This window comes from Plecotus auritus, assembly GCF_963455305.1.
Source record: "Plecotus auritus genome assembly, chromosome: 2".
Taxonomy (NCBI): Eukaryota; Metazoa; Chordata; class Mammalia; order Chiroptera; family Vespertilionidae; genus Plecotus; species Plecotus auritus.
The window spans coordinates 16,402,809-16,421,687 of record NC_137771.1 but is presented as its reverse complement, the minus strand read 5'-3'; the positions used below and the strand labels follow the sequence as shown (position 1 = coordinate 16,421,687).

The window sequence follows — 18,879 nt, the reverse complement described above, 5'->3', positions numbered from 1 at the left end:
CTGGGCCCTGCCCTAACCTCCTCACAGCCCCTGGGCCGCTTCGCAGCCTGATAGTGTCCTGAGATCAGACTGCTTGGGCCAGCTGTTTCTTCTGTGACATGACACACTCTGAACTTGGGGGTGGAGGACAGAGCGGCTGACCAATTGGGACAGGACAGGAGACAGTGGCTTCCTGGAGTGTGTGAAGGTTCCTGAATTAGGGGGGTGGCTTGTGTTTATAAGATGAAGGGGGAGACCTGTCCCCAGGCTCACAGAGAAGGCTGCATGCCCTGGTCTGGTGGTCTGTCTGCCATAGCAAGCAAGTGCCCTTAGGCAAGTCAGCCTGGCTGTGCTTCTGCTTCTCTGAGAATGTTAACACCGACTTCCCAGCCTCCCCAGGGGCAGCACTGAGTTTGTCTTGACTCTGTCCTGACCATGGCAGGAGGGTGTGTGTGAGGGGGATGGGGTGGGGAGGGGGGGATCGCTCCCCTCCCCTCTGAGCCTCTTCTCATCTGTGAAATGACATCTTTGTGCCTTTCCAGCACTGGCATCCAGGGTTGCCTGTGACCTAGGTCAGTGGGTTCTGCCCTCAGAATCAGCGGGGAGTCACTTTGTGTTGGTTTGGAATCAGGGGTGGGAGGACTACTGATGGCCGTGCTCCACTCCACCCTGACCTCTGGGGAATCAAGACTCACTTTCCTCTCAGCCATGGCAGGCCCAGGAACCTGGACGCCTCTCAAGACAGTCATTGCGATGCTCTATTTTCTATTTTATTTATTTTTAAAATGTTTTTATTGCTTTCAGAGAGGGAGAGATAGAAACATCAATGATGAGAGAAAATCATTGATTGGCTGCCTCCTGCACACCCCACACAGGGGATCAAGCCCACAACCTGGGCATGTGTCCTGACTGGAAATCGAACCGAGATCTCCTGGTTCATTGGTCGACACTCAACCACTGAGCCACGCTGTCTGGGCAGAATTCTTCATTTTTACAGAGGAGAAAACTCAGAGAGGTTGAGTCACTTGCCTTAAGTCACACAGCTAGTGTGAGGCAGGTCGGGGTTTCTGCCTCATTCCCCTAGGCCTCCCCCTACAGCAGGGGCTGGGGACCTGCTTTGAGCTGCATGTTGTTACAGTGTGAGTCCTTGGGCCTTGCATGCCCTCCCCGCGGGCAAGGCTATGCCAAGGCAGTTCAGGGTTTTGGTTGCCGCAGCTGTGACTGGGGAGGAGAAAGGTGACTCTTTCCCCTGGCTGGGCCTGGCACTCAGAGCCCTCCACCCTGGGAAGGCTGCCTGGGCTGCAGCTGTGTGCTCCCTCACCCACTCTCAGCTGTTCTTGATCCTGGGCCAGGCTGCCTCACTCCCAGTGCCCCCTCCACCTCAAGAATCTAGCAGCCTCATGCCTTCCAAGGGAGAGCCTTCTCAGCACCCCCAGCTGTGACTGGCCCCAGGGAGCAGAGGTCAAGCTGGAGGATGGGGATGGGAAGCCTTGGAGAGGCCCTGGGGGACAGCGTGTTCTGGCCTGCGAGCTAGTCACGGGAGTTTCCAAAGCGGCGAGGCCATCAAAGCAGAAAAACACCTGACACCCTGGACCTAGGCTGGACCCATTTGCTCCCACCCCTCTAGAGCCGTCCCCCTCCCAGGCTCCTCCCTCGTGCAGCTGCTGTAGGAGTATTTATAGCCTTAGCTTGAGGGGGCACGGACAGGCACTGTATTTCGGAAGCGGTAATTCCTGTTCCAGGTGGATGAACCCAGGAGAACTCAGCGTCCCCTCCCCCGCTGCACTTTCACCTACAGGCACTCCAGTTTCTGCTCCCACCTAGCCCACCTAGAGATGGCCCTGCTTAGTCCTAAGTGTGTGGGCCAAAGCGTAGGCCTACTCTTTCAGCTAGTCCCACCCCCCCGCCCTGAGTTTGCAGACTTCAGGCTGCACACCACCAAGCCTCCTAGCCCAGGCTCGCTCTCAGACCAGACGGGTGTTGAGAACTACATTCCCTTTCCCGGAGGAGAGAGCGCAGAGCGGCGCTGACCTCTAGTGGTCCTGACTGGTAATGCAGGGCGACGACCGAGCTCGAGCCGAGGGTCCCGGGCCCGGCCGGGGCGGATCGCCTGCGTTCTCATCCCTTTCTTCCCCTCCCCATTCGCTCCGCCCGGTCGGGAAAGAAGCCCAGAAACTGGCTTCTCAGCGCCTCTTTGCTCCATCGCTGGGACGCGAGGATTGCGCCTGGCAACCCCGGCGTCTGCGGATAGCTGCCTTCCCGCCGAACTAGGAACCACAGGGATGGGGACGGAGTTTTGTCTTCTCACTCGGCACATCCTGTCCACACTCCCATCACCGTCCTAACAGGGCAGGCACGTAATTGATGTCTCTTCCAATTATCTTTTCGTCAAATATTCGTAGCGCTACCTGCAAGGCCAGAGAGAGGAGGACACGACCGGGGCGTCCAGACGTCCAGGGACTGGCGGTGTACGCGGCAAGGTAGCACGAACAGTGCCGGGACTGCGGGAACACCGGGCTGTGAAAGCGCAGAGGAGACCAACCAATCCGGAGAGGGGATGGGGGTCGGGCAAACCCTGGGGGAGGCGAGGATTTGAAAGACAAGACGTGAGCTCAGCAGAAGAGTCTGCGGGGGCAAAGGACAAAAACAGGACGACGCCTTGCACCTGGAAACAGAAGCTGGCTGCCGGGCTGGAGGGTGGGGCGAGGTCCCGCCCCCGGACCTGTGATAGGCCAATCGGGGTATGACGTATTGGCCACTGGGCGCCCTGATTGGGTCCCTGGATGTCTCAAGGGAGGGGACACCTGAGCTGAGCCTCCCCCTCGGAGCGGACTCCGCGCTCCGGGTAGTAAGGAAGGGGTCCCGTGGGTCCTCCTTAGGGCTTCTCCAGGCTCCGGTACTTCTTGCGCAGCACGGACACCGGGTCCTTGAAGAGCACTGGGTCCAGACGGAGGCGAGAGGACACCAGGGGCATGTGGCCGAACTCCGCCGCCATCTGGTTGATGCAGTCCGGGGCTGCGGGCTGCGGCGCAGGCCCGAGGCCCCCAGGCACCTAAGATGGGGAGGAGAAATGCGTCGGAGTTTTCTGTCCTTCCGGAACCAACCTCTCCCCCGTACCCTGCAGCAGAAAGAATTGGTGTTGGCCGCTGAGAGGGAACCTCCCTCCAGTCTCCTCCCAGTGCGGACCAGCCCCCCTCCATCCTCACCGGTGGTCTGGCTTCCTCGTGCCGCTTCCCATAGGGCACCTTGATAGGGGGCAGCTTGGTGGCTGCTGCTACCAGGAAGTTCATCAGGACGTCCACGCAGGTGGGTGCGGCATCTGCCAGGCTTCTCAGAGCCTTGGGCAGGGAGTGGGTGAAGAGGGTGTGGTAATACCTGGGCGAGGGGGGAAGACAGGGAGAGGCTGTAGCTGAGTCCACCGCCCCAATTCTGTTTTCCCAGTCCTGACCTCACTCTCCCTTTGACCCCAATCTCCAAGCCTCTGGCTAAAACCCCTCTCCCTTCTCTGAGCCCTGGCCACTTCAGAGGGCTCCCGCCCCAAGTACCGACCGCTCTCCCCTGTTCGGTGCTCTGGGGCTGGTCTGCAGCCAATAGTGTATGTAGTTCCTGCCCCCTCCCTCCCAGCTCCCTGGGCCCCCGCCCCAGGAATGAACTCAGCCAAATCGGGGGTGGGGAGGTGGGGGAGGGAGGATCAGCTAATTCCAAGGCCATCAAACATGGCAGCCCAGAGCCAGCTTCTGGAAGGATGTGGATTAACTAGGCTGAGGCGGCCCCACGGACCTACCGGCCCCTACAGACATTAGGAGTATTCTTCACTTACTGAGAATGCCCTGCAAGACGTTCCATATTTGGTTTAACCATGTGTAAGGAACTCCTCTAAAGAAGCTCTTCAGAATTCAGTCCCTGCCCCATACTGGGGTGCTAGTGCAGTTCCCCAGCTCATCACACACACTTTTTAAAAAATTCATTAAAATTTCTTTTTATCATTTGATTATCACAGCAGCCCTGTGAGGTGAATACATTATAGAGATGAGGAAGCCGAACCTCAAGAGAAGTGAGGAGACCCTGGCCGGTTTGGCTCAGTGGATAGAGCATTGGCTTGCGGACTGAAGGGTCCTGGGTTTGATTCCAGTCGAGGGCACATGCCTGGGTTGCGAACTTGATCCCCAGTGGGGGGCGTGCAGGAGGCAGGCGATCAATGATGCTCTCTCATCATTGATGTTTCTATCTCTCTCTCCCTCTCCCTTCCTCTCTGAGATCAATAAAAATGTATTTTTAAAAAAGAGAGAGATGTGAGGAGACTCTCCCATCACACAGCTGGGACATGGCAGATCTGGGCCTTGAACCTGGATCTCTGGGCTCTAGGCTGACTGCTGTGTTTGCTCCATGCCCCCCTGCTCCTGGTTTAAGGAGCCTCTATTCCGGTGCCAGGGCTACCACCTGTACCTATGGTAGAAGGCTGCTGAGGTGAGGACCATGGAGAATTCGTTGACCCTCTCAGCAGTATAGCACCAGCCCCCCTGGGCCTCATCCCAGAAGTGGCTCCATGTCAGAAAGCCCACCATCCGTTCTGGGAAGCTCTGCCACACCATGAAAGCAAAGTCCACCTGGGGAGATATGTAAGTGAGGTGTGAGGAGGAACATCCAGAGATATGGAGGCAAAGCCAGCCTGGCTGACGGGGTGGGGGGGGGGCGGCGGCGGGGGGAGGAGATGCGTAGGGGAACTTTTTCAGCTGGGAGCTGAAAATAATGTTTTTGAAAGAGTCATTAGAAAGCTATTCGATTCCAAAGGTGGAGGCTGAGTGGCTTGCTGGGGTGGTTTCAAAGGCAAAAGGTGGACCTCTTGACATCTGGCCCTCTCTGCTCAGGGAATCCGAGGAGCCACCAGGGCCCTCTGGCTCAGTCCCCACCCACCCTGGGCTCCTCTGGGGCTCAGTCCTCACCTCACTGGTGGAAAGACTGCTGTGGGCATCAAGGCTGAGGATGGCATCGGTGCTGATGGCACTGTACGGGAAGAAGCGGTCACTGGCCTGCAGGGGAGGGGCGGGTGTGGTGTGAAGGACAGGCAGTGAAAACAGCAAGCCTGCGCAGCACTCGGACCCGAGACTCCTTTCACCCCTCTGGAGTTCAGTTTCCTCTTTGGGGACAGTTGGTGCCTAGGGGCCCTTTCAGTTTGGACATCTCCGGATTCCTCCCTTGTCTCACTGGATGCTGATCGCAACTCTAGAGGGGGTTGTCAGGCATCCTTTGTTTGAAAGAAACAGGTCCAGAGATGAAGGGACTTCCCAGAACCACACGGCAAGCAGGTCTCATACCATCCCAGGTTCGCAGAAGACCACCCCCACACCCCCACCCCCGGCCCATGTGCTGCCACCCGGCTGTTTCCTCAGGATCTCAGGCTTCTCCTCTGTCCCTCCATCTGAAACATCCAACATACCCCCAACTCATAAAACCCCAGTTCTCTGGAAGCACAATTCACAAGGGCCAGGGATGGAAGAGAATCATGCCTGTTAGGTCTGTAGCCAAAACCTCCTGTCTGATTTCTTCAGGCCCAACAGGAGGTCCAGCTTTGGCTTAGGCCCAAGTAAATGCCTTCCCCAGTTCCCAGCTTTCCAGAGTGAGCCCACCTCTTCCATGCCCCTCCCCATCCTTTACCTTCCTGGGCCCCTCGATGACTATCAAGGGCACTGCTGTCTCAGGCCAACTGGGTGGGGGTGGCTTGTCATTGCTCCAGAGAACCAAGATCTAGGAGGAAAGGGGGGTGTTACTGAAGTCTGGGACAGTAAGGTCCCAGGAGCCATCTTTCTCAGGGTGGAAGACATATGGGTGAGCAGCTGTATAGGTGAGTTTGGGAAGAGCTTAGTTGGAGCCAAGGTCTTTTCATTACTGCCCTGTTCTTGCCTCTGGACTTCTGGAGGACAGGAATTCCAGTGACATGAAGGTAGCTATTAGAACCCAGGTGGTGGTAGCCCCTAGCCGGGGTCCTGACCCCATGTCCCACCCCCATCTTCTCGAAGATTTTCATTCTCCTGCTCCATTATCATTCCCAGCCCAGATGTTGCGTCTTTGCTGCCATTCCATCTGTGCCCTGGCTGAGGTCACTGCTTCCCTGCTCTGCAAGGACTCTAGGGAGTTTATCTGCTTCTCTGGAAGGGACATTTGACAGTCTGTGTACTAGGAAATGCTAAGCGAATCAACCGCGGGGCAGAACCCTTTCCTGCTTTTTCTCTGTATCCTCAGCGTCAAGCCCAGGGCCTGGTGCTCAGAAAGGGACTGCTGGGTGAATAACTGAGTGGACACAGGTCCATGCCTCAAGAGGCACCTCTTTCCAGATAAAGTCATCAATTTCCATGGGGAGGTAGAAAAGAGGGTGGGGGGAAAGTGTAAGAGACCTGGGACTTGCCTGCGGTGCGGCTCAGTGGTTGAGCATCAACCCATGAACCAAAAGGTCACCAGTTCAATTCCCTGTCAGGGTGCATGCCCGGGTTGTGAGCTCAATCCCCAGTAAGGGGGATGGGGGGTGCAGGAGGCAGTCCATTGATTGATAATTCTCTCTCATCATTGATATTTCTGTCTCTCCCTCCCTTCCTCTCTCTCTAAAAATCAATAAAAACATTTTTAAAAAAATAGAAACTTGGGACTTACAGAAAAAGGCAGAAAAGGCACTTGAAAGTCCTCCCCGTGCTTCCTCTCCCCCAAATGGTGGTTATCTTTGGGGTCTAGGTATCCTCAAGGGCTCTTCCCTTTTCCGCCACCCTGGATCCCAGGACCCCAGCTGGCAAGGGGGCAGACCTGGGCACAGTGCTGGGAGCCTGCCACTGCCTGGATGAGCTTCAGGGGGGGCTGGCCTGTGGCCCCCACCCAGATGAGGGCGCTGAACCTGCCTGCAGGGCGAGAGCCTGGGGGAAGGATACAGGCTATTAGGGTGGGAGGGGACAGAATGCCCTGGAGAGTGACCTGGGTTGGGGACCCTGGGAGCCAGGAGATGCTGGGGACTTGGGGAGGGCCTTGGTGGGGCTCTGTGGTTGAGACTGGGAGGAACTTGGGGGGAGCTGATGAGGGGACTTCAGGTTGTCCCATCCCCAGGACATACCCTGCTGAAGGTAATAGAAGGGGAAGTCCAAGGGACTCGTGGAAAACGTGGACTGGGCCAGGAGTGCCCCTGGGGGGCTGTTCCACAATAGCGATGGGTGAGCAGATACTCCAAGGATCCGGTCCTGAATAATCTGCAAAATGAACGCAGGCTCTGCAGAGGGAGTGGGCGGGGTCTGAGGAAGTGAGGACCTGGCTTTCCCTCTCCTCCCCCTTAAGACTGAGGGTGGGGGTGGCAGTTGCATCACCTGATCCCTGGGGACAGAAGGGTTCAGATGCGGAAGTCTGGAGTAGGGGGCACTCGGGGATGGTGTCCACAGTTGGCAGATGTTGGCGAGCTTGCCCCCCTCTCCTTCCTCACTCATGACTGACATCACTAACAGCTCATGACATTCTTTCCAGCCCCAGAACCCCTCCCAACACAGCACCCAGCAGCCAGGACCTATCAGTTGGAGTTGGTACATGCCACAGCTGTCTCTGTACAGATGGGAAAACTGAGGCCAACACTGGGGAAGGAACGTATCCAAGAGCTCCAGTCTCAGCTTCATCCCAGGAGTGTCTTTAAGGGGGAAGCCCAGACAAGGCTGAGGAGATGCCGGGAGAGGGGCGAGGCAGGAGCCCCTACCAGGGGAGTCCCCCTTACCTCAAGAGTGGTACGGATGACCTTCTCCACTGAGGAGAAGTAGGTGTCCCACAGAAACTGGGTCTGCTGACGCAGGGCGAGGACCCGCGTGGGGGGCATCTCCTGGAGGGCAGCCAGGACCTGGGCCACAGAAGGAGCAAAGGAGCAGGCATGCGGCCTTGTCAGCCAGCCCTGACTGACCCTCGGGTGGGGACAACCTGGGGTGGAGGTCTGGGAACCAGAAGCCCTCTCTCCGCGGGTCTCCAGTTAGCCACAGCCACCCGTGGTCAAGTCCCAGGTGACAGCATACGCAGTTCACGGGTCACAGAGAGCTGAGTGTAAATGCCATTTAGTAACTGACGGTGGACAAGTTACTTAACCTCTCTGAGTCTATTTCCTCATCTATAAAGTGGGGAGAATCATGGTACCTGCCTCATAGGGTGGTTGTGAGGATTAAATCAGCACATATTAAGTGCTCAGCACAATGTAGAGGCTCAATGAAAAGTAGATGTTATTAACTCTCTACACCATTCTCACTTCTCAGCAGATTCAAGGCTCACACATGTTTTTCAGAGCCGGGCAAAATTAGTTTCATCAGATGGAAAAGTCACTGTGTCTTTTCCTTTGCCACCCAAAGCCACATGGAGGCACTCCAATGCTGATGTGTGTGTGTGTGTGTGTGTGTGTGCGCGTGTGTGTGTGTGTATGCATGCAGGTGGTCTTCCCTTAAATTGGATATTTAAGTAGTCATGGACCAGTGGGGCTGAGCCCATAGAAATCAACTGGTCTAACTTATCCCATTGTACATATGGGGAAACTGAGGCTGAAAGAGGCTCAGGACATGCTCTCAGAACCCTCAAAAGTCTGCCTCCTTCTGATGCTATGGAATCCCAGAGGCTTGGTTTGGGGAGGGGGGATGGTGAGAGGGATCATCAGTATACTACACTAGAGGAGGACTGAGGCTAGTCTGGGGGCTGGGATCCTGGGGTCCCTCCCATGTCCTGGGTCCAGTCCCCACCCCATGGGCAGGGCCCTCAGCTACCTGCAGTGGGAGCCTCTCGTCTGCTACAATGGCCGCCTTGGTCCAATCGATGACCTCCGAGAAGGGCAGCTCCCAGCGAGGACTGAGAAGCACAGGGATGCAGCCAGCCTAGGGGGCAGGGTGTCACTGGCGGGCCCAGCCCCACCCTGCACACTCTCACCCACCTCCCATTTCCAAGTCAGCAGCTGCTGCTATTGGGGGCAAGAAGCAAAGAGGAGAAACGTGTTTTGGGGGAGTGTGGGTGTTGTGCAGAGGGTGAGACGACTATGGACACAGGTACACCTGAGTCCCAGAGCAAAGAGCAGCTCACCTCTCCTACCACTGGCCTGGGGCCCAGAGAACCTGGCAGCTCAGGAGTGTTGGGGGACAGGGATGGGGAATGCTCAAGTTGGGGTTGTACCTGCAAGGCTTGGAGGAAGCGCAAGGCATCAGGATGGCGGCCTGGGATGAGGCAGAAGGTGGCGTTGGGCAGCGCTGCCCCAGGGTGGGTCCTAAGGAGGCACAGGAGGCCTGAGACAACTGCCCTTCCCCCACCTGGCTCCCTCCATGACACCCAGCCCCACACCAACACTCCCAAACTCACTTGTACAAACACACCATTGTGCCCTCATATGCTAACAAACACTCAGCGACACAGGATACACAAGCGCCAGGGGCACACTCGCCCCTCACCCACACCTAAAGCCCAGGGTTCTAGCTCCACCTCTGCCCTTGCTGGTCTTAGTCCCCTCACTTCCCTTCTCTGGACCTCAGTTTCCTCATTTGCAAAAGGGAGGCAGTGGGACCTGACTTTCCAAGGCCCAGTCTGAGCTGGACATACATGTGTTAGCCCTCCCACGGCTCTGCCACACGCAGACTCTCAGGCAGCCCTCACCTGAGTGGCTTCCATTCCCCCCACAACCCCTCCTGAGAGCCAGGCCCATGAAAGGCTCCTTTGTCACAAGGTGGGCTGGGCCCCCAGCCTGGAACCACACGGGAAGCTGCTGCCAGAGGCCCCCTCACCCAGAGGACAGGCTGCCTCTGTTCCTCCCACCTCCTCCCCCAGCTCCAGGGCCACACTCAGGCTGTGTGTGCCTGTGGGGCAGGGGGCGGCCACTGCCCACCCAGAGAAGTGCCCAAGACCTAGCTGCTGGGAGGGAAGGGCCGGTGGGCAGGCCGGACTCGGGTGCACAGGCCTGCTCAGAGTAGGACGGATGGATAGGGCCCAGGGGGTCCCAGGATCCTCAGCTCCAGCCTATCTGGTCCTGAGTCTGAACCTTCAAGAAGCAGTCCTGGGAGTCTTCAGTCTCCTGACCAACTCTCACTGAACAAATGGGGAGACTGAGTCTCAGTCTCAGAGGAGCTCAGGGTCTCAGTGAGAGTCGGGCAGAGCTGGAACTAGAATCAAGGTGCTAACTCTGGGCCCTGGTGGTTTGAACTACTCAGAGCTGCTGCTAGGGATCTCCCAGAGACCCCAGCCCTCTTCCTCCAGTGCTACGGTGTCCACCAGGCTTTCCCTGGAAGAAGCCACAAGTTAAACAACAAAACACCCTCCACCTCATTAAAAGGGGCAGCACCAGACAGCTAGAGCCACCCCCCACCCCCCAGTGAAGCCTTCAGGGATTGAAAGTGTCTGAGGTTAAGGCTTCAGAGAACCCAGAAACAAAGAGCCTGCTGAATGAACTACACCCCTCAATCCTCATTAGCCTCAGCAGTTCCCTCTTTGCATGTCCTTCTCCCTCAGCCTGGAGCACCCCTCCACTGCCTTGCAGCCCAAGGAATCCTACTTGATCTTAATATCTAAGCTCAAACATCACCTCTTCTAGGAAGCTTCCCTGATCTCTCTAGAGATGGCGCCCTCCTCTCTGCCTCACCGCCTCTGCGTGCACTGGAGTGGTAAGAAGCCTTTACTGAGCACATACTTTGTGCTTTACATTCATTATCTCAGTTCACTCTCACAGCAACCCTATGAGATGGTAGGTATGTGATGTTAGTAACCCATTTTACAGTTGAGGAAACTGAGGCCCACAGAGGTCACATAGCTCTGAAGTACAGGAGCCAGGCAGGCAGCTTGCACAGCTTCTCTCTGCATAACAATGTGTTATAACCAGTGACCTATCTCCTATAAGACCGAACTGCATGAGGACAGGGCTGTGCCTCCCTCATCTCAGTATCTCCAGGACCTAGCAGAGGGCCTGGCAGAGAGTGGGCACTCAGTAGGTGCTAAATGAATGAATTCCCTGTGTGCCATGGAGGCTAGACCCAGGACCGATGGATCCAATGCCTGAAGAGTTTCAACACAAATTCTAGTAACGAGCTGGTTGTAAGTAGCCAGTAGTGGGTGGCCTTGGGAGGTGGTGAGTTCCTCATCAGTAGAGGTAAACAAGCAGAGGCTAGATGAGTGAGTGAGTGTGTGTGTGTGTGTGTGTGTGTGTGTGTGTGTGTGATAGAAGGGTCATCGTGGTAATTGCCAATTAAGTCTTAGGGTTCTGTGACCCTGTGAGTGCTTGTCACGGTCTCAGGACCTTCTGCCCAAGGCTGGCGTCAGTGTGGCTCTAACTACTTTCAGGTGCCCTAGGCACCTGGGCCTTTGTGGCCCCTTTGCCATGAAAATTTATAAAAATTATATTTGATAACTGTGCTGATATAAAAATGAGCATATTCATATTATATACGAAAATATTTTCTTCTACCTAAAAGTTCATTTTTTTCTCCTGATTTTGAAAAAGAAAGAAGAAAGAAAGAAAGAAAGAAAGAAAGAAAGAAAGAAAGAAAGAAAGAAAAAGAAATTTTCACAGGCTCCCAAAAGTATCATGGGCCCTGGGCACTGCACCCCCTGTGCCCAGCAGAGATGGGCCAGGGGACTTTAAAACCTGCATTGAACTTGTAAGTAAATAAAAAAACAGGGAGAGCAAGTACACATGTTGCTTGTACCCACACAGAGCACCTCAGAAAGGACACGAGAAGCAACGGTGTTTGGTTCCAGGAAGGAAAGCGGGGTGGCCAGAGACGGGGTGGGAGGGAGTTTTACTGCACGCCCCTTGGTGCCTTTGGAATGTTGTGCCATGTGAATGAACTCCCTATTCATAAAAATAAGTAACAATTTCAGAGGGTGGAGGCTTATTCCAGAGCAAAGGAGTCTGTTCAACAAAGGTGGAAAAACACGGGCTTTGGAGCCAGAGTGCAGGGTTTCACCCCAGTGCCAAGCGCCTGGTCAGAAACATGAGGGAGGCCGTGGTGAATCAAGGAGCTTGTCACCAAAGGCCCTGGGCTGGCTCCCTCCACCCCTCTGAGCCTCAGTTTCCTGTTCCTGGAAATGGGGATACTAATACCTCCCTTGAGGGTGCATCAGAGGGTTGGGCATGACTTACCCACAGCACCAAGAGCAAGCTTTCCCCAAATACTCACTTCTTCCCCTCCTCCTCGCTCCTGCCAGCTGAGCGAAAGTGGGGCAGTGGCAGGGACTGTGAATCGCCTCTTTCTCTGGCCGGCAGTTGTTTATTCAGGCTGCCTTCCAGGGGCTGACCCCATGGCTGTAGGCCTCTCTCTGTGACTCTGTCCCTATACTGTCCAGCTTGAGTAGGGAGCTACCTGGCACTTCAGGGAAACTGAGGCTCAAACTACCCGAGAGATTAGAACTCCTGCTGCCTACAGGTGGGCTGAAGCCAAAGACAGTACTTCCTGACATTCAGAGGACAGTATCCGAGCCTGCCAGGCATCACACCTTGGAAATAAGCTTATCAAAAATGCTATTCAGAGGATTAGAAAGCTGATTAGAAAACGTTGGCCAGTTCTGGCCAATTTTGGATCAGTCAGTAAACATTTAGTGAGCACTTACCTACTGTGCGCAGTTCCCTAACTTTCAGTTTCTCAAAGAAGTTGAGGCCGCAATAGCTTTCAGATTCACCAATAACCAATTGCATTCAGCAGCAACTAAAGTCCGCTGAGAGAACTTTCTATAAGCAAGAGTAGGTAAGTGCCGAATCAGAAAAGTGCGTGGGGTATGGTGACTGAGGAACCTTGTCACCAAAGGTGAAATCTGGGCTTGAGGTACCTGGGGGATCCTGACTTTTCAGGTAACTGCAGGGGTGGCTCCTGGCAGGAAGGCCGTGGGAGCTGATGGGGGAAGTTCTGTTCTTACCCCTGGCGGCGAGGTGCTCCCTAGAGGAGGTGGAGGGATTTAGTCCCACAAGTGCCCTTTGGCTGAGAGAAGCCCCAAAAGCCCCAAGCAGAGGCAAAAATGGTGTGGCCAGGTGAACAATTCCTGGGAGGGAAGTGGAGCTCAGAATAGCCCATGTTGTTGTTCCAGGAGAGGACAGGGAGGTGCCTGGGAGAGGGAGTAAAAGAAGGAGACCAGGGGGCTGGGTTCCCACTCAGGTATGCCCTGGGAAGTGGAGAGGGAATCCTCGCTTTGGGGGCCCTGGACAACTTCAGGATTGATATAAAAATGAACATATTCATCCTATATAATAAAAGGCTAATACGCAGATAGAGCAAACAGCGGAACTACAGAACAACCAAACAGCCGGTCACTATGATGTGTGCTGGTCACCCTGGGGCACATGCAGAACATGGTGGGGGTCGGCCGTGGTGGGATGGTGGAGCAGGTGGGCGGGGGCGCCAGACCAAGGCAGGTCGCTGGATGCTGTCATCGGGGCGAGCCTCTGATGGTGACTGAAAATTCTTTGCTCCCACGCGCCACGGTCCCGCCTGGTGCTCGCACTGCTGCTGGTACCGGCCCCAATTGCTCTGCCCCAGCAGGCTGGCATCATCAGCACGTGGGAGTGGCAGCAGCGGGAGTGGAGGCTGCCAGCAGACAGGGGGCTGGGGGCTGCGGTAGGAGGGGCCAGGCAGGGGCACAGAAGATGGGCTGAGACCCGCCCCTGAGCCCACCACAGCCTCATGGCCCACAGTTCCTTTCAAGGTGCACGAATTCATGCACTGAGCCCCTAGTATTATATATGAAAATATTCTTGCCTGCCCAGCCAGCCTTTGATACTGCTGGCCTCCTGGGCGTGCAGAGGGGTTAGGGTGCTTAGGGGTTAATTGTTCTACCACCTAAGGTATGTCACCCCAGATAGCCCAGGTAGAAGTTTCTAAGAGCTCTCCATGACCCTTAGGCTCTGGTGCTCCTTATATGTATTGGGACTCTCACTAGCAGGAAGTTCTTCTGTAAGTCTAGCCTAGTTCACATTTTTGCTCTAACTAAAGGCTGTTTCCTGGAGAGGTTAATCCCCCAAATTCGACATAAGAGCAGCTTCCATCTGTGACTAATCTCCATGGCTCTGAGGCATTTGATGGGGTTGATCATAAACTCTTCCTTAAAACTCAGAATTCTAATGCTGAAGGCAATTCTGAATTAAAATACTGCTGTTCTCTTTCTGGCTGGGTGGCTTCAGACAAACTACTTGACCTCTCTGAGCTTCAGTGGCTGGTACACGAACAATGATAGCAACTAGTATTATCTTATTATAGTCATGATTTATGAAAGTGCTTAGCACAGAGCACACACTATAGAAGTGTTATGTCAAATAAAATATTAAATTGGAATAAGATACAAAGAGTAAGAGTGAGTCATGTTTTTTGTTTTTAAAGATCCCCAAGGGAGACTCCAAAACCTGCCTTGGACACACCTCTTGCAGCAAATCGCCATGTTGGTGGTAGTGCTCTCTGCTGTCTAACCTGACTGCCGCCTGCTGTAGCTGGTTCTCCCATCTCAGTCCTGCCCTCTGCCTTGTCCTCTGGGCTCGCTCCCCTTACAGGTCCCTCCCATTCAGCCCCCGAAGGGACGGGTCCACTTACTGCTCCGGTCCATGGTCCTGCTCACAGTGTCCAAACCAGTGGCAGGCAGGGGAGTCGGTACCTGCCATGCGCCATCCGCCCCTCTCCTCCGCCAGGGCTAGCAGCGCCCCCCCGGGGTGGGGGCTGTGCTGGCACAGCTGGCCAGGAGCTCCACCTCGAACCGGGTGGGCCTCAGGGAGAAGCGGGAGGGCCACGTCGAAGCCAGGCCGGAAGGTGTCCACCGTGGGGCTGGCCTCGGCTACCATTGCCTGTCCTAGCTGGAAGGTCCAAGAGCAGGAGGCCGGGTGGAGCCGCAGGACCAGATGGTTCTTGCCCCCATTCCATTTCGGGGGCACCAGGCTGCACTCTCCAGCCCGGGCGTCCAGGCTGAGGAGGTGGAGGCAGGCCTCGGTAGGGCTGACTGTGTGGTAGCGGGACCCCTCAATGGAAGCCAGGATCTTGTGCTGAGTCTCAGAGATGGGTCCAGACGCTGGGTACACGAACACCTTGAAGCCACCACTCCTGCACTTCGAGGTGTCAAAGCAAGCTCCCCAGTCGCAGCTGCCACCACGGGGGGCTTGAGGAAGTTGAGGGGCATCTTCTGGGAGCTCCCCAGGCTGGAAGAAACTCTGCAGGAGCTCTGCATCCTGCCAGCGGGGCCAGCCTTGGGGGGCCCCTGCCCGAGGTCCGGTGGGTACTGCCAGGCGGAGAAGGGGAAAGATCCCCAGGAGGCCGAGGAGCCAGGAGGCCAGCAGTGCCAGCCAAAGGGACTTCCTTCTCCACGACTGCATGTGGCCACCCACAGCCAGAGCCAGGGAAGCAGGGGGAGCAGGGGCCTGAGGGTGGGCCGCTGGAGCTGGGATCAACCTAGTTCAGCGCCCTCATTGTACAGATGGGAAGACTGAGGCTCATCAAGAGCAGGCTGCCTGCGCAGGGTCAAACAGCAAGTCACCACCCAGGCACCAGGAGGCCAGGAAGGGCCCAGCTTTCTGGCCTTGCGTTCCTGTGGTCAGGACTCTGCTTCCTTGGTCTTTGGACAAGCAAGCCAGCCTTTGCCCTCCCAGCAGGACCCCTGCCCCCAGGCACTATTCAGGCTGATGCAACCTCTGTCCAGACTGCTAGGCTGTGTCCTTCTGCCCTTCTGGCTGAACCCCCTGACCTGGCCCTCAATGGGAATGACTGTCTGCCAGGCCATGGGGGACCTGTCAGGGCTCCCACAAGAGGCAGCTTGGCCAGGGTGCAGGGCTGATCTCTCCAATTCCCCCACCCCTTCGCCACCCGCCCCTGCCGCCTGAGCAGTCCCGGAGCAGCCCTGGCCACCCCTGTGCCAGTTGACCGGCACTCCTGGGCTCCGGGCCCTGTGGCTGAGCTAAAATTAGACCCTGTGCCCCATGTGGGCTATCAGGGTCAGCTGAGTTCAAGGCCTGGGTGTAGCTGGTGCTCCCTGCCTGGGGAGCCAGGAGGGCTCTAGGTCCTGGTCCCCTCCCACCCTACCTCTGTCTCCGTCTCAGGCAGCCCCGCCCCGCCTCCTCCAACCCCTAGAAGCTGACCCTGCACCCTCCGGCTTGGAGCTATCCCCTTGCAGAGGCCAGCGACCCTGCACCAAGGCTCTGCCCCATGGCCCCTAGCCCTTCCTGTGTGTCTTCTCTCTCCCCTCTCCAGGCAACATCTGGCCGGTCTAGATTTCTCTCCTAGTGGCAGGCTGGCTCCTCCCTGCCAGCCTTGATTCGTTCCTGGCTGGGAGGCAGGGTCTCCCCTTAACCCCTTCCAAACCAGTTTCCTTGATGGCTAATAATAACCAGCAGGGACCACACCTCAGTTGGCCACAAGCTCCCACAGCCTGTGTTTCTGAATTCTCACATCAACCCTTCAAGGCATGGAGTTTAAAGCGCCAGAAGCATGGCTGGGTAGGTAGCCAGCATGTTCGTCATCCCGGAGTTTTACAAGCCTTTTTGATGCATCAAGTAGAGGGTGGAGGTAGATATAAGCCCTCTGAAAGGATTACATTAGCCACAGACAGAGGGAAGGGGAGAAGGGGAAGCAGGGCCAATTCTGAGATTGGTGCAGCAGGTCAGAGCTGGCCCACAGTCAGCTCTTACAGGCCAATTGTTCTGTTTCTTTAACCCCCCAGACGCTGTCATTTTAATTTCGAATATCTCAGATTTTTTTCTTATCATTACACCCAAAAACGTCCTCCAAATGGCCAGCAAAGGGGAATCTGGCCTCTTCGCATTACAGGGTCAGTCACTGAATGATGGACTGACATTCCCTGCGTCGGTCAGGTTCTCTGTAGTGAGAGGCCTTTGCACACGCTCTTACTGCGCCTGCCTGCATGTCGTCCCTCTGTTTGCTGGGCTAACTCCTCACCCTACAGCAAGCCTGTCAAACTCAAAGGCTAACATGGGCCAAATAAACCTGTGTGGGAACAGTGAAAGGGGTGAGACATAATCGGATTCTGGATATATTTTGAGCCAGGGCAAAATCACAGGATTGTTGATGGGTGGGATGGGAGGGGTGGCCTGAGCCCCAGGCAGAGTGGAGATGCCAGCAACGGAGGTGGGGAAGACTTGGAGGGAAGGGGGGCAATTTGGGGGAAAGGTCATGTGGACTGAAAAGCAGCCACCTGTTAACCCTGACAAGCTCAGGGGAGGTTTGCATGGGGGGGCCTTGCCAGCTCAGAGACTGAAAGTAACCACAGAGGATGGTCTGAACATTCAAGTTCCTAACTAATAGCAGGTCATGGCGGTAGTCACATCCTGGGCCTGTAACTTCCTTGACAAAGGCCCATCTCTACCTTAAGTGAGCCTGTCTATTGCTTTTTTTGCATCTAGGACAACATACCTTTGAAATGTCAGAGTAAGCTCCTTTTCCAAACCACTCAGGGCATAACTGCTACACCAGAGCAGAGACCTCGGACCCCTCATTGTCACTCTGGTTCCCCACATTCCATCTCCATGTGCTGTAAATATTATCCGTTATCCTGTACCCACCAATGTAAAAGAAGTTAGGTGTCTCTTCCTTTTACTCTTTATCCAATCCCAGAGGTGCCCCCGCTTTGCTTTCTCCTGCCCCCTTAATCTACCTCCCATGGACTTCATGTCACCCTCCTTACATTTTCTCCTTTGATTCTGGTGTACAGAATAAGATGCAAAACTGCCATTCTCTGGAGCATTTTCTCAATTTGTTGCATTTTTGCTTCCAGGCAATTGTCATCGGTTTGATTCAAATAAACTCAAAATTTTTCTACAGGTTTGGACATTTCTTACATCGATAGTCAGGTTCTAAGGCTGGGAATTCATCCTTCTCATCCCCTGTACCAGCATAATGAATGCCCAACCAAAGCTTGTTGAATGAGAGAATGGATGGGTGGGTGGATGGATGGATGGATGGATGGATGGATGGATGGACAAAGTTGGGAGAGCTAGGAGGCCGAGGCCAGCTGTTGAGAGGATGGTGGTGGGACACCTGCTCCAGCTCCAGGCCCCCTGGCTGGCTCAGGCCCATGCCCACACTTGAGTACCCACACACGCCTTCTCCTACCTTCATCCTTGCAGGGGAGGCTCTCAGGCCAGCTGTTCCTGGGCTTGTCTGAACTGCCATTCACATACTTGCCTTGGGACTTGGATGAAAAAAGAGAAGGCAGGGCATTCTGGCAGGCAGGACTGAGCTGGCTCATCCTAAAAATACATGTCTGGGCTCTGCTAAGGGCTCTGGGCATCCATCAAAGCCACCAGGAGTGCCTGTCCTATACCTGGGCTCTGATCACTGGAACAGAAGCCAACACTTTGGGGTGACGTGAGTGGGACAGGGCAGGAGAGAGGAGGACAGCAGTGAGGAGGAGGAGGGAGAGGAGGAGGAGGAGGAAGGGGGGAGGAGGAGGCACTGGGCTATAGTTCAACAAAGGGAGGCTTCTGGGAGGGGGCAGAGGGCTTGTTTGTTTCCTGCAGGGCAGTTTGAAGCAGGCCTCTAAGTGGGTTTGCAGATAAGGAGATGCTCTGGATGGCATCCCAGAGCTCAGCGTGTTTGTTCCATGGCTGTGGTGGTGTCACGCTGCCTGGGGTGGGGGCGGGGGGGGGGGGGCGGTCTGAGGGCTGCCTGAGCGTGGAGTTGCTTCCTGCCTGAGGTGCCAGGTATCATATTGGTCAAGGTGCCCAGGCAGAAAATGGAAGCTAACTTTACTGTTTGATCGGAAGTGTTCCCTCTTTGCACCCTGATTCTGCTTCCCCACCACCCTTCCTTTTCTGGGCGGGCATGACATCTTCAGAAGGAATGTGTCTATTCTTCCAGGAGAAAGGGGCCTGGAGCACTATATAGGGCTGTGGTGAAGAGCACAGCCCAGGTGCTCTTAACGAGCTGTGTGTTCCTGTGCAAGTTACTCCACCTC

General features: G+C 55.5%; 2 protein-coding genes across 5 annotated transcripts in view; one reads left to right on the top strand and one right to left on the bottom strand.

Moving 5' to 3' along the window:
• Nucleotides 1-1,973: 1,973 nt before the first annotated feature.
• EXTL1 (exostosin like glycosyltransferase 1) lies at nt 1,974-15,515 on the bottom strand. Of its 4 annotated transcripts, XM_080654027.1 has the most exons (11): nt 14,517-15,515; nt 9,136-9,226; nt 8,736-8,843; nt 7,715-7,834; nt 7,073-7,205; nt 6,772-6,878; nt 5,635-5,724; nt 4,923-5,009; nt 4,426-4,586; nt 3,186-3,354; nt 2,723-3,031 (listed from the first exon to the last, which is right to left on the bottom strand). In XM_080654027.1, the coding sequence occupies exons 1-11, from the start codon at nt 15,284-15,286 to the stop codon at nt 2,855-2,857; spliced, it is 2,013 nt and encodes a 670-aa protein (XP_080510153.1). In that variant the 5' UTR covers nt 15,287-15,515; the 3' UTR covers nt 2,723-2,854. The 4 variants fall into 4 exon arrangements, with proteins under 4 accessions (XP_080510150.1, XP_080510151.1, XP_080510152.1 ...); XM_080654025.1 differs by having other exon boundaries at nt 2,523-3,354; XM_080654026.1 differs by lacking the exon at nt 4,426-4,586 and having other exon boundaries at nt 2,523-3,031.
• Nucleotides 3,233-18,879, top strand: part of PAFAH2 (platelet activating factor acetylhydrolase 2) — a 59,877-nt gene continuing 44,230 nt past the window's right edge. Inside the window, exon 1 of the mRNA XM_080654029.1 lies at nt 3,233-3,285. The gene's annotated coding sequence lies outside the window, so the exon portion shown is untranslated. The remainder of the gene's footprint in view (nt 3,286-18,879) is intronic.